Source organism: Cetorhinus maximus, chromosome 7 (genome assembly GCF_964194155.1).
Source record: "Cetorhinus maximus chromosome 7, sCetMax3.hap1.1, whole genome shotgun sequence".
Classification (NCBI taxonomy): domain Eukaryota; kingdom Metazoa; phylum Chordata; class Chondrichthyes; order Lamniformes; family Cetorhinidae; genus Cetorhinus; species Cetorhinus maximus.
This window is the reverse complement of record NC_135885.1, coordinates 74,585,406-74,598,654: the sequence shown is the minus strand read 5'-3', so window position 1 is coordinate 74,598,654 and position 13,249 is coordinate 74,585,406. Positions and strand designations below refer to the sequence as shown.

Sequence of the window (13,249 nt, the reverse complement as noted above, 5' to 3'; positions counted from 1 at the left end):
ATGAGCAGAAGCCACACAGAGCAGGACAAGCTGCTGGAAGAAGGAATAAGAGAAGGGGGAGAAGGGCTTTCAGCAGGAGGCTACATCAGCCCAGGGTGTACAAGGAGCAATCATTACTTGAAGCTCAGCAATGAACAATATGTGACAATGTGTGCAATGTCTCTGTTTCAGTAAGAACATCCTCACTGAAATCTGCCACCAACTGCAGCCATAACTGCAACCTCACAGCAGTGCAAGGGCCACATTGCTGGTGGTTGTGAAGGTGACCATGATGATAAACTGTTATCCGCCTGGTTCCTTCCAGGCTGGAGTTATTTCCAACATCTTGCAGTTTTCCATCCAATGTTGCTCTTTCTTCATTGAGAGCTAATTATATTTCATTCCCTTTTGCAAAAGAAAAGTAGGTGGAGCAAGCACGTGGCTTTGCTAGGATTGCAGATTTTTCCATTGTGCAGACTACTACCGACTGTACAGACATCACTTTGTGGGGGCTGCATGTCAACTCTGTTATGCACAGGAACAGAAAGGTATTCCATTTCCTCAACGCCCAAATGGCGTGCGATCATAGTCAGCGGGTCAATGCCGAGTTTCCTGGTAGCAGTGATAATGCCTTCATTCTACAGCAGTTCATGGTATTTTTTAAGCTGCCATGGTGAACCAAATAGTGGCTACTGGCTGTCAAAGGCCATCCGGTGATAACATCGCTGATGACTTTGATGCACAACCTACGCACATGTGGCATTGTTTCTGCTTGGCCACAGTGCAAAAGTAAAAGCAAGCACAAAATGAACATTCCAACACAAATTTATAAATTAAAAACCAGCAATTTTAATACAAAGGTCAAGTAATCACCTTTATGTATTCCCTTAGTACCTATCTACCTTGGGACTTTGCCTGTTTACTGCTTTTATGCAGTGGCTGGTGGAAAGCTCTGACTTTCAGTGGAGGAGACTGAAGATGGCCTTTGAGGAAGACCTCAACCACCACTGGACCTAGAAGACTCAGTTGCAGACTGCACCTTCTTGGCATGAATGGCAACAGTCTAGGCACAACTAGCTGATCAGCAATAGTAAAGTCACTGGTGGAAAGGCAGGAGCAGGAGGACACTTCTTGAAAGAAGACAGCAGGTTCATGCTCCTTGGAGCTACTGCCACTCCCATGAGTCAGTGCCTCAGCAATCCTAGTAATCTGTTGGAGGGCAGATTGCTGATCTGCTGTGACATCTTACAAACTTCTTTGCACAGTGTAGCCCACAGCCGTAAGGGTAGCAGTCTGAGTTTATATGGCAGCAAGCTGAACTTGCATGACAGCAGACAATTGGGTGGCTGCTGCCTGTGCTGCAATGGAAGCTATGATATCAGCCAAGTGGCACTACATCATGGTTGGGTCCACAAGCATGCGAACGGAGTTGGTCACCACTCCTACGTTGGAAAGGATGGGCTGCAATCTCTGCACAAAGATCTGTTGTCAAGTTGGTGATGGACTCCTCCATTCTCCTTGACCACACACGAAGGTTTTCTGGCAGGCTTCTCAACACACTAAGCATTTTGGGTGTAATCCCATCACTCTTCTTCTGCAAGCTGCTCCAAAGTCCTCATCTGAGTCCCCTACAGTGGAATCCATGTGCGACCACACCCTCTGATGAGCTGACAACTGCACTATCCTTTCTCCCTGGCTGGCTGCAGCCCACTCCTGCCTGGTGTCTCAGATTTTGTGATCCCACCTCTATTCTATTGACTAAGATATGCACAGTGCCAGTATCTGAACTGCTGACTATGAGTCTGAAATCAATTAACAATGTTGTATCTTCATTAACACACTCTTCACTGGCCATCTCAGTCTCAGCCAAGGGCGTCCCAATAATGACAAACACTATCTCCTCTGTGAGGGTTGACACATGTAAGCATGCCCGTTCCCCCTCCAGTTTATTCCTGCTGCTTCATGTTGTGCACCATCTTGTCCTGCCAGAGAGAGTGAAATGTATAACTGAGTGTCAAGCAACCTGTTTGGGTAATGTTGCTGTCATAGTTGAACAGCTAGCAATATGTGCAACCTGTGAAGTGTGGCCTGCAGCAGTGTTAAGTGTGAGAGTGTGCAGTAGAGTATATGAATGTTACGTACAAGGCCTGATTGATAGAGATTGTTGGTAGGGAGTGATGGGGGTGTGGTGATTTCAGCAGTTGGTCAGGTGTTACATTTGAAGAGCATTCACTGACCTTGATCACTAGTGTGAGGCCAATGAACTTCTTGTGACACTACATTGAGGTCCTCGGGGCTTGATTCCTGGCACTGACCTCCACAGCCATCTGCTCCTACTGACTTTTGACCATGTGCTCGGAGGGTCTTCTCACACAGCAGATACAGGACATCCCTCCTCTTTTCCACCTCCTTCACTAAGACCTCCAGAAGTGTCTGAAAACCTTGAAGCCCATTCTCTCCCTCGCTGTGTCATTTCTCACTCTTTCCCAGGTCACATTCTCTTAAACCACAACTTCAAGCACCTGCTCCAGCTACAATTCAACTCTCATTTGAGAACTGCAGGCAAGCTTCAAGCTGTGCAGGCTAGCCACTCATGTACTGAGCCCCCTGCTGACGCATCCAGCCAATTAATAGCACAGTTAGTGCTGGCTGGGCATGGAAATCATGAAAATCAGCTGGCACCATGAAGTTGGCATGTTGCCTGCGTTGCAATCAATGAGTATGGATTAATCGCACATCATGATCTCCGTGTCCATTTACACGGGCTACCCAATTTAGCCCTGAATGAATTATGAATGTAAGGAATAGGAGCAGGAGTAGGCCATTCAACCCTTTGGCCCTGCTCTGGCATTCAATATGATTATGGCTGATCTTCTGGCCTGCCCGGTCAGCCCTGGCCTGATGATACTACCTATTTCTTGCGATTCTGGCTGAAACAGAAATGGGTAGTGCAGACACTCCAAGATAAGTCCAGTGAGTGTAGGAGAGTCGGAGGGGAAGGAGAGGGCATGATCACTTTTTTAGTTGCCGTATTCAGGTAAGCTTTTAAAGATTCAAGTCTTTTAATGAATGAGTGTGGGAGAGTATGTGTAAGTGAGTGAGTGAGCAGGTAGGCGGGTGAGAAGGATGAGGCAGGTGAGGCGGGCTGGGGGAGGAGTCAGGTCTGGTCAAGAGGTGATTGGGTCTGTCGAGTGGGTAATAGGGGTAGTCAGGTAGTAGGATGGTCGGGTTGGGTCGAGCGGTAGTCGGGTCCGGTCAGGTGAGGGGTAGTCAGGTGTTGGGGGGGGGGGAGGGGGGGTGGTGTCGGTTGTGATGTTCAGCTGTTAGACCTGGTATTAAACTGGCTACCACTTTCTGGGTAAGTATCCAGATAAGTTCCACATATCTGGCCCAAGTCACTGACCCTGTGGTCAGGGTCGTACACATTCATGGAGGGTCCCAGGCAGCAAGGAATCAGCCAATCGGAAGTTTAAGCTTCCCAGACAATTCCCACATATGTCTGTGCATCAGGATTGCTGCAGGATCCTGATGCAGATGTCCAAACATACGTCCCATCTCTGACGATCCAGAGACTGGAAGATTTGGGTCTCTACCTTAGTTCTACTTTCTCACCTATTCCCTTGATTCTCTCAATGTGCAAAAATCTAATGACATCTGTCTTGAATATGCTTGGCCGAGCATCTGCAGCTCTCTGAGGTAGAGAATTCCAAAGATTCACAATCTTCTAATGAAATATTTCTGCTAATCTCAGTCATAAATGACCAACCCTTTTTCCTGAGACTGTGACACCTAGTTCTAGACTCCCCAGCCAGGGGAACCATCCTCCCAGCATCTACCCTGACAAGCCCCTTAAGAATTTTATGTTTCAATTTTCTTCTCACTATTCTAAACTCTAGGGAATATAGGCTAGTTTACACAGTCTCTCACCATAGGAGAGACCATAATCCCCTCATCCCAGAAATCAGTCTACTCAAGTTTCATATACTCCTAAGGTAATTACGTATATCCTTTCTTAGATAATGAGAAAAAAAATGTACCTGACTCTAGGTGTGGTCTCACTAAGGCCATATATAACTCAGTAAGAATTTTTTACTATTATACTGCAATCCCTCTTTTTTTAAAAAAAAATTGTTACACGGGGCATGGGTATCGCTGGCTAAGCCAGCATTTATTGCCCATCCCTAATTGACCTTGAGAAGGTGGTGGTGAGCTGCCTTCTTGAATTGCTGCAGTCCATGTGGTTTAGGTAGACCCACAGTGCTGTTAAAGAGGGAGCTGCAGGATTTTGACCCAGTGACAGTGAAGAAACAGCGATATAGTTCCAAATCAAGATGGTATATGGCTTGGACGGGAATTTGCAGGTGGCAGTGTTCTCATGTATCTGCTGCCCTAGCACTTCTAGGTGGCAGAGGTTGTGGGTTTGGAAGGTGCTTTTGAAGGAGCCTTGGTGAGTTGCTGCATTGTATCTTGTAGATGGCACACGCTGCTGCCACTGTGCATCGGTGATGGACGGAGTGGATGTTGAAGTTGGTAGATGGGGTGCCAGTCAAGCAGGCTGCTTTGTCCTGGATGGTGTCAAGCTTCTTGAGTGTTGTTGGAGCTGCCACTTTGCCTGTTGCAAACAGCCGAAGGGACGTGCTGCTTGATACGATCCATTAGTCATTGGGATGTACACCTACATACCTGGCATTACACCGGCACTGAAATTCATATGCCACATTACTCATTTGTGTGTTAGGCAGAACATTTTGTTGGATTGAAAACAACACCCGACCAGCTGAGAACACCACTCGTGTTGCTACTGCATAGTAACAGCACGAAACAGCTAACTTCACCTGATGTTCAAATTTTTGACACACCTAGGGTAATCTGGGGTAGACTGGGCAGTTTTCAGGACCAAAGATAGCAGTCTTTGTGGAGAACATTCTTAGCCTATTTAAAATGAGGTAACAATTCCTGTAAAAACCTAGTTTATGGATCATAGTTATATTTTAGAGGCAATTTCTAGTTCTGGAAAGATTACAGTTTAACTGTAGAAAATGGGATAAATGCAACTAAAGCAGCTTGAAGCCTATTACACTTAAATGGTTGGGGCCATGTTGACTTAAGGGGTCAACAGCAAGAAAGGTAAAATCATGAAACTTAGCTGGAGAATTGGAGACGAGGTGTCTACACTGCTTGCAAAAAAATGCAGACCAGAGAGTTGTTTTGTTTTGAGAGTTAAAGCTGCAATTAATTTAAAGCATTCAGTGAGCCCTATGTCATCATGGAGATGGGTGGAGCTTAAGAAACTTATAGGGTTTTAATTTATCTTTGAGTTTGCTGTGAGAGCGTGTGCTCTGCAGTGGGGGAAAATGTGATACTGAAAAGGTGCATGCAGTGCAGTAAAGAAGTAGCTCTACAGCAAAGAAATTCTGAAACCATCAAATCATCAATTAGTGTAGACTGAGAGAAGGATAGAATGGTTAAGTGAATAGAATTACTTGGTAAAATCGTTATTCGTTTAACAGTCATCTACTGTACTATAAATCCCAACCCTTGCACCATTTTAAGCATCTACTGTACACAAAGACTACAAGCTTGGAACTCTGAACTCATTATCTAAGTATGGATGTATATAGGCATGCATCCTGGAACCTAATGCAACTGTGGACAGGTACTTTGAGAAAACTATGGACCCTAAGGAAAAGCTGAAAGGAAATAATTTGTATTGTTAAATTTGTACCCTGGAATTGAAACTTCCATTTGCTTACCTGTATGGAAATAGGAATTATGCGTAGAATTTTTGCCCCCATGTGCTGTGTAAATTCATGCTGCTGGCCAGAGTGGTGGTTTGCTGCCACCGAGCCATTTTCTCAGAGGCAGAACCACTACCCATTGGCAAGTGATAGGTAGCTAATTTAGGTAAGTGAAAGACTTCAGCTCCTTCTATCCTTAATTGGATGACAAGCACACCCCATGGGCACTAATTGGTTAATTCATGGAAAATCACTGCCAGACGGATAGTAGTCATTTCTATATATGAGCTCAGACTGCATGATCATGGTACAAAGTCAAGGTTCCTTGGGAGTTTGTAATTGCTGCTCGGTAATGTTCTTTTTAAATTCATTCTTGGGATGTGAGCATCACCAGCAAGGCAGCATTTATGACCTATCCCTAATTGCCCTTCTGCAAGTGCTGGTGAGCCACCTTGAACTACTATGGTCCTGGTGGCATAGGTACACCCAATGTGATGTTAGGGAGCGGGGTTCCAGGATTTTGACACAGCGACAGTGAAGGATCAGCAATATATTTCCAAGTCAGGAAAGTGTGTGACTTGGAGGGGAACTTGCAGGTGGTGGTGTTCCTACCAAACAGGGATACTGCACAAATAGAGATAAATGGTTTAGATCTAATTGCCATTATAGAGATATGGTTACAAGTGACCAGGGTTGGGAAATAAATATTCTAGGGTACATAACATTTTCAAAAGACAGACAATAGAAAAGGAGAAGTAGTCCTGATCATAATAGATGACGAAAGGATCTTGGATCAGAAGATAAGTGGAATCAGTATAGGTGGAGATTAAGAATAACTGAGGTCAGAAAATATTGATTGAAGTAGTTTATCGGCCTTTAATGGTAGTTATGCACCATTAGACCGAGCTCTTGAAAAAAGGCTGAAGAGTTACCTAATCAAGGTATTTAAAATTAGGAAAGGTTTTGATAGACTGGATACAGAGGGAATGTTTCTTCTTATGGGGAAGAGCATAACTAGAGGCCATCAATATAAGATGGTCATGAAGAAGTTAATAGAGAATTCAGAAGAAGCTGCTTCACCCAAAGAGTGGTGAGAATGTGGCACTTACTACCACAATGAATAGTTGAAGCAAATAGTATAGATGCACTTCAGGAGAAGCTAGACAAGCATGTGAAGAAGAAGAGAATACGATGATAGATTTAGATGAGGAAAGGTGCAAGGAGGCTTGAAACACTGGCATGGATTGGTTGAGCCGAATGGCCAGTTTCTGTGCCATATATCCTATGTAATCACAAGTAAATAATTGGAGCTTGTAACAAAGCTAATGTAATATTCGTGGGGGACTTTCAGATTCATACAGACTAGGCAAAACAAATCAACAAAGTTAGCCTGAAAGATGAGAAAGTTCTGATGAAAGATCATCAACCTGAAATGTTAACTGTTTCTCTCCACAGATGCTGCCTGACCTGCTGAGTTTACTAGCAATATTTGTTCTTATTTCTGAATTCCATATCAAGTTTGAAAGTGACATATTCCAGTCCCAAACAGAAATCTTAAACTTAAACAAAGCCAATTATATAGGTATGAGGGGGGAACTGGCTAAGGTTGATTGAGTAAATAGGCTAAAAGGTACAGCGGTAAATAAACTGTGGGAAATGATTACAGAAACAATTCAAAATTTTCAACAAAAATACATTCCAAAAACAGCAATTCAGCAAGAAATATCCACCTGTGGCTTACTAGGGAAGTTAAGGATGGTATTAAGTTGAAAGAAGAGGCTGATAATGTTTCAAAGATAGTAGTAAGTCTGAGGATTTGGACTGCTTTAGAAACCCAGGAAAGGGTGAAGAAGTTGATAAAAAAGGCTAATAAATAAAATAGGAGTGTAAACTAACTAGGGATATATAAACAGACTGTAAGGGCTTTTACAAGTTTAGAAAAAGGAGAGTGGCTAAAATAAATGTTAGTCCTTTTGAGGCAGTCAGGAGGAATTATCATGGTGAATGAAAAAATGGAAGGGATGTTGAACAAATATTTTGTGCCTGTCTGCACAGTAGAAGACAAGGGGCAGAGCTTTACGGCCCTGACATGGCGGGAGTGGGGTTGTAAAATGCGGTGAGCCATTCAAAAGTCCATCAACTTCGGCAGGACTGTAAAATCCCGCCGGCATAAAATTCTGTCCAAGTTATATAAGAAATAGAGGGCAACTAAGGGGCTATTAAGAGTGAGTAACTAAAATAAATGTTAGTCCCTTTGAAGCAGAGACGGGAGAAATTATCATGGTGAATGAAAAAACAGAAGAGATGTTGGACAAATATTCTGTGCCTGTCTGCACAGTAAAAGACACAAGTTAAATAAGAAATAGAGGGTAACCAAGGGGCTAATAAGAGTGAGGATCTTAATGTAATTAATATCAGCAGAGAAAAAGTATTGAAGAAACTTAGGGAGTAAAACCTGACTAATCCCCAGGGAGCTGATGGCCTGCATCCTAGGGTGCTAAAAGAGGTAGCTGCAAAGATAGTGGATGTGCTGGTTAAGGTTTTCCCAAAATTCCCTAGATTCGAGAATGGTACCAGTGGATTGGAAGGTAACAAATTTAACACCATTATTCAAGAAAGGAGGGGAGAGAAAATAGGGAACTACAAGCCAAATAGCCTGATATGATTCATCGGGAAAATGCTAGAATTTATTATTAACAAGGTCGTAGCAATGCACTTAGAAAATCATAGCACTGTGGGTGTACCTACAGCACATGGACTGCTGCGGTTCAAGAAGGCAGCTCACCGCCATCTTCTCAAGGGCAATTAGGGATGGGCAATAAAAATGTTGGCCTATCCAGCAATGGCCATGTCCCATGAAAGAATTTTTTAAACGTCAACATGGTTAAATGAAAGGAAAATCATGTTTGACAAATTTATTTGAGTTTTTTTGAGCAAGTAACTAGTAGGATTAGATATAGGAGAACCAATAGGTGTTGAATGACTTTTGGAAATTCAAGTGTACAATAAGGTGCTGCACAAAAGGCTAATATGCAAGATAAGGGCTCACGAAGTTCACGGTAAAATATTAACCTGGATTAAAGATCAGATAATGGCAAAATTTCTTTCTGAAGGGGGCTAACTATCTTGCTGAGGTACAGTTCCATGCACTAATTGCCCTTTTGGACCTTAAAAATAGCTGTTATTTATGTGAAATGGTTAATGCTGGCAGCCAATCAAGCTGACAGGGGGCATCATAGTTGCCTTTGGCCAACATTTATATTTCCAGCAACAAAAGAGTAATCAGGAGCAAGAATCCTGACCAGTTTTTCACTACCTAACCCTAATGCTGAAGCTAATTATACACTGGCACTAATCTAGCTAGACTTAGGAGCGAACATGAGATCTACATGATCTGAATGAAGTCATTGTATGAAGCCATGAAGTGACTGAGGGAGTTACTACAGTCCTGCTAGGGACAATGCATGGCAAGAAGAAACAAAAATAAATTGAATGGCATAAAATAAAATCAGAAAAGGAGTCTGGTTCAAAAAATAAAGAAAATTGCTACAAATTAAAATAACACTATCAACTCAAAGATATATGAACTTACCGAAATTGCAGAAAAGCTTCTGCCAAAGTCAATTTATCATCATTACTTCCTTTGCTGTCTTTCTTCTTCTTTGCCATTTTCACTGCAAAATGGTAGTTACTGTAATAAATATTTTTTTCAAAGTAATTAGGTCAGTTTGTAAGTTTTTTCCACAATGTAAACTTGTTTTACTCTAAAAAGCAATGCCCAGAAGTAAAACTGTACAAGTCTATAAATATAGAAGTACATACTTTAGCCATCCTTCCCTTCACCTGAACTTCTTCTGTTAAGTGTTTGCTTTGTTCCATCCAGGGTACGATACCTAAATTAGATTGCTCATTACTATCTGCTGAACCCTGAACTACTTTTACCCCTGCACTGAATGACTACAAGTCTTTTTTTAAAACTTGTGACCCACGTATCCTCTCATTTGTTTTGGAGTGTGCTGTTGATTTGCTTAAGAGTGTGGCTCTTTCAAATTAAAAGGCTGACTTCTGCACGGCCTGCTTGGGGACCTTCTCTCCCCATCACTCTCCTCCAACTACTGCAGCACACTTCACTCCACCTCCTTCTGTTGTGCTGCAACACTCTGCACCTGCTACTGTCCACACTATTATTTCCCTCACCTCCTCACATCTGTGCCATGTTCCACACACTATCAAACCCTGACATGCATATCTTCAAGACATCATATTAGGCTATAGCTAACACACTACTTTCTTTCTTACAGGTCACACAGACATAATATGGAGGAGCAGGTGAAGACAAAAAGGACAGAGTTCATCCGCATACTGCCCCATTGGAAGATTAAGTCATGGCATACATCAATATATAGTGAGCAGGGGAACATGTCAGAAGTATTGGAACTAATAAGACTGGAAGACATGACTTGATAGGCTTATGAGCACCTTACCCTAATTTATTTTCTACTGAAATATCACCTTCATACTACACATGGCAAAACATTGCTGCTTTGAGCAGCTCCACGTCTGTTTCTGCTTACCCTTGCCACTAAATGGAGACCCCTCATCCCTCTCTTACCAGCTCAAAAGCAACCTATATAGCCTAATTTAATACTTAAGGGAAGTAAACATCTCTTTAAACATTGCTATTACAACCTCCTGCCTGACAGTTCGTACCATGTTTACTAGACATGTTAAAAAATGATGAATCAGATACTTCTAGATGCCTACAGGGGTATTTCACAAAAGGATCTTGATTCAGGTGCAGGTGCAGGACTCTTTTGTTTAAGGTGACCACCAGAGAAGTTTAAGGAGAGCCTAAACCAATATAATCTTTTGTTATTTTACTTGGCCCATTACTACTACATTTAACTTGCACCATCATCCCTTTTATAAATTAATCTCTACTGCTTCCCACCCTATCAAAGACCTTATATTTTGTTCCTCCCTTTCCCTGTCTCTGCATTTGCTTGTTCTGTTTCCAGTTCAGAAAAAAATCATCAACCTGGAAGATTGGCTGGAATTTTACCAGCCCTTTAGAGACACAGAGGGGGGTGGGTGGGGGGGGCGGGAAAGGCTTGTAAATGGCATGGGAAGGTGTTGGGGTTGCCCAACATCTTCCGGCCGCCATGTCTTTTTTACCAGCAGTGGGAAGGTTGGATCTTAAGTGACCAATTAAGGGTCACTTTCCACTTGGGGGCCCATCTCCACATGGTGAGAACATCAGGTGAAACCTGGCAGCTTGGGGGGGGGGGGGGGGGAGGTTACCCACCCTTAAGGGCATAGCCCAAGGAAGGCCCTCCCAGACTTCACGAGGTCAGAGTTAATTTTGCTCTCCCCCGCCCCAAATGCCAGGGCCCGTCTGCCTGTCCCCCAAACCCACTTACCTTTTTTCAAGGGCACCCAATCATTAAGGTGCCCTCTCCCTGCAGTTGCAGCCTCAGTGCCATGGTGGCACTCTAATTGAGATGTTAGCTCTTGAGCTGCCGCCACCAGAGATATACCTCCCTGGGTTCTGCTGCCAGCTGGAGCTGGGTTACCATCTGCTTTCAGCTCTAGCAGCAGGAACTTTGCTGCCTCCACAAAATGCAGCCCGTTAACCCTGTTTCTGTCAGCAAGGATGCTCCCAAACCTGAATATTTCCAGCATTCTCTACTTTCACTACAGAAAAGGTCCCAGTATTATCTCAGTTATGGGGATTAGGAGAATATACTGGGACAGGAAAACACATTGGAGGAAAGTAATTTGCTCTCACGAGGTCAAAGTTAATTAATCGACTGAAGCTCAGAAACATTGTGAATTTGTCCTGGGATGGTTCATGCCGGGAACATCTCGACCAATCTTCCCCCACATTACGCAAAGAACATCGTTCACCGGCTGAAGATCATAAAGCCGAGCAGCAACGCACCAACCTGGTTACAGGAATCAGAAATGCGGACACAGGGGACCTTCTCTTTGGGGCGAGCCTCTTGTTTGGATCAAGGTCCGCGGCCGAAGCCGTAACTATGGGCAACGCAAGGACGCACCCAGATTGGTCGAACAATCGCAACCAATCAAAAGGCCAAGAAAACCTGGCACTGCGCCAGCCAACGAACCCTGCCGGTAGAGCGCAGTTACTGCAAGGGAATCCTTGGGCTGCCAAAGCAAAGTGTGTGCGAGCGGGCTAAGGCTGCCAAGACACATGAAAATGAAACCTGTTAACATCTTTTGTGTTTCTTACATCCGTCTTATTGCTGTTAGGGCTATTCAGTCTTTGTTGGTGACTTGAATTATTCTGAAGCCAGTGTAGTTGTCGTTGGACAAACTTCCCTGAAAAAGGTTAGCTTTTCCCACTTTATTAGGCATATTCTAAAGCGTTTTGTAGTGCAATCTGTATCATTTTTATTTTATATTCAACAAATGGAATGAAAAATTCATTTGAAGCTTGTTAAATCACAGGGTTGTCAATGCTCTAGGATTGCCCTGGAGTCTCCAGGCATTAAAAATAATCTTGAGAACCCAGTTGCAAAGCACTCCAGTAAAGAATCAAAGGCATCAAAACAATTCTACATTTTCGTTTATATTAAACGCAGAAAATGCTGGAAAAACTCAGCAGATCTGGCAGCATATGTGAGAAAGAAATTTGACTTTTTGAGTCCAATATGACTTCTTCAGAACTGAAGAGAGGCAAAAATGTGATGGGTTTTATGCTGTTGCTCAGGTGGAGCAAAAAGAACCAGAGATAGGTTAGAGGTTGGAGGAAATTAAATGACAAAGACGTCATTGAACAAAAGGAAAAGAGAGTGGTAATGGTAGCAGTAAAGGAACAAAGTATTGTCCAGAGTAGGTATTTATAGCAAATAAAGGTTGGCACTATCTGAAAGCAAAACATGAGTACAAGATACAGTCTGGCACTGGGGGAGAAAGCAAAAAATAGTGGACAGAGTTTATGGTCTGAAGTTATTCAACTCAATGTTGAGTCCAAGAGGCTGTAAAGTGCCTAATCAGAAGATGAGCGCTGTTCCTTGGGCTTCACTGGAACACCGCAGCAGGCCAAGGACAGAAATGCAAGCATGAGAGCAAGGCAGTGAATTGAAATGGCAAGCAACTGGAAGGTTGGAGTCATGCTTGCGTATGAATGGAGGTGTTCTGCAAAGCAATCACCCAATCTACACTTTGCATAGTAGAGGAGATCATGTGAGCAGTGAATACAGTAGGCTAAAATGAAAGAAGTAAATCACTGCTTCACCTTGAAAGAATGTTTGGGGCCTTGGACAGTTAGGGGGGCTGAGGCAAAGGAGCAGGTGTTACACCTCCTGCAATTATATGGGAAGGGGATAAGGCAATGGGTGTGACAGAAGAGTGGACCAGTGTGTAACGGAGGGAACAGTCCCTTCAGAATGCTGACAGAGTAGGGGAAGATGTGTTTGGTGGTTGCATCATACAGGAGTAGGTGGAAATAGCAGAGGATAATCCTTTGCATGCAGAGGCTGATGGGGTGGAAAGTGAGGACAAGGGGT

General features: G+C 43.3%; 1 protein-coding gene across 1 annotated transcript in view; it reads right to left on the bottom strand.

Moving 5' to 3' along the window:
• ccdc83 (coiled-coil domain containing 83) overlaps positions 1 to 11,724 on the bottom strand; it is a 76,144-nt gene extending 64,420 nt beyond the window's left edge. The window contains exons 1-2 of the mRNA XM_078544878.1: positions 11,663 to 11,724; positions 9,310 to 9,408 (exon numbers count right to left, since the gene is read on the bottom strand). Coding sequence (XP_078401004.1) covers positions 9,310 to 9,386 — 77 coding nt within the window. The 5' untranslated portion in view covers positions 9,387 to 9,408; positions 11,663 to 11,724. The remainder of the gene's footprint in view (positions 1 to 9,309; positions 9,409 to 11,662) is intronic.
• Between the last annotated feature and the right edge of the window lie 1,525 nt (positions 11,725 to 13,249).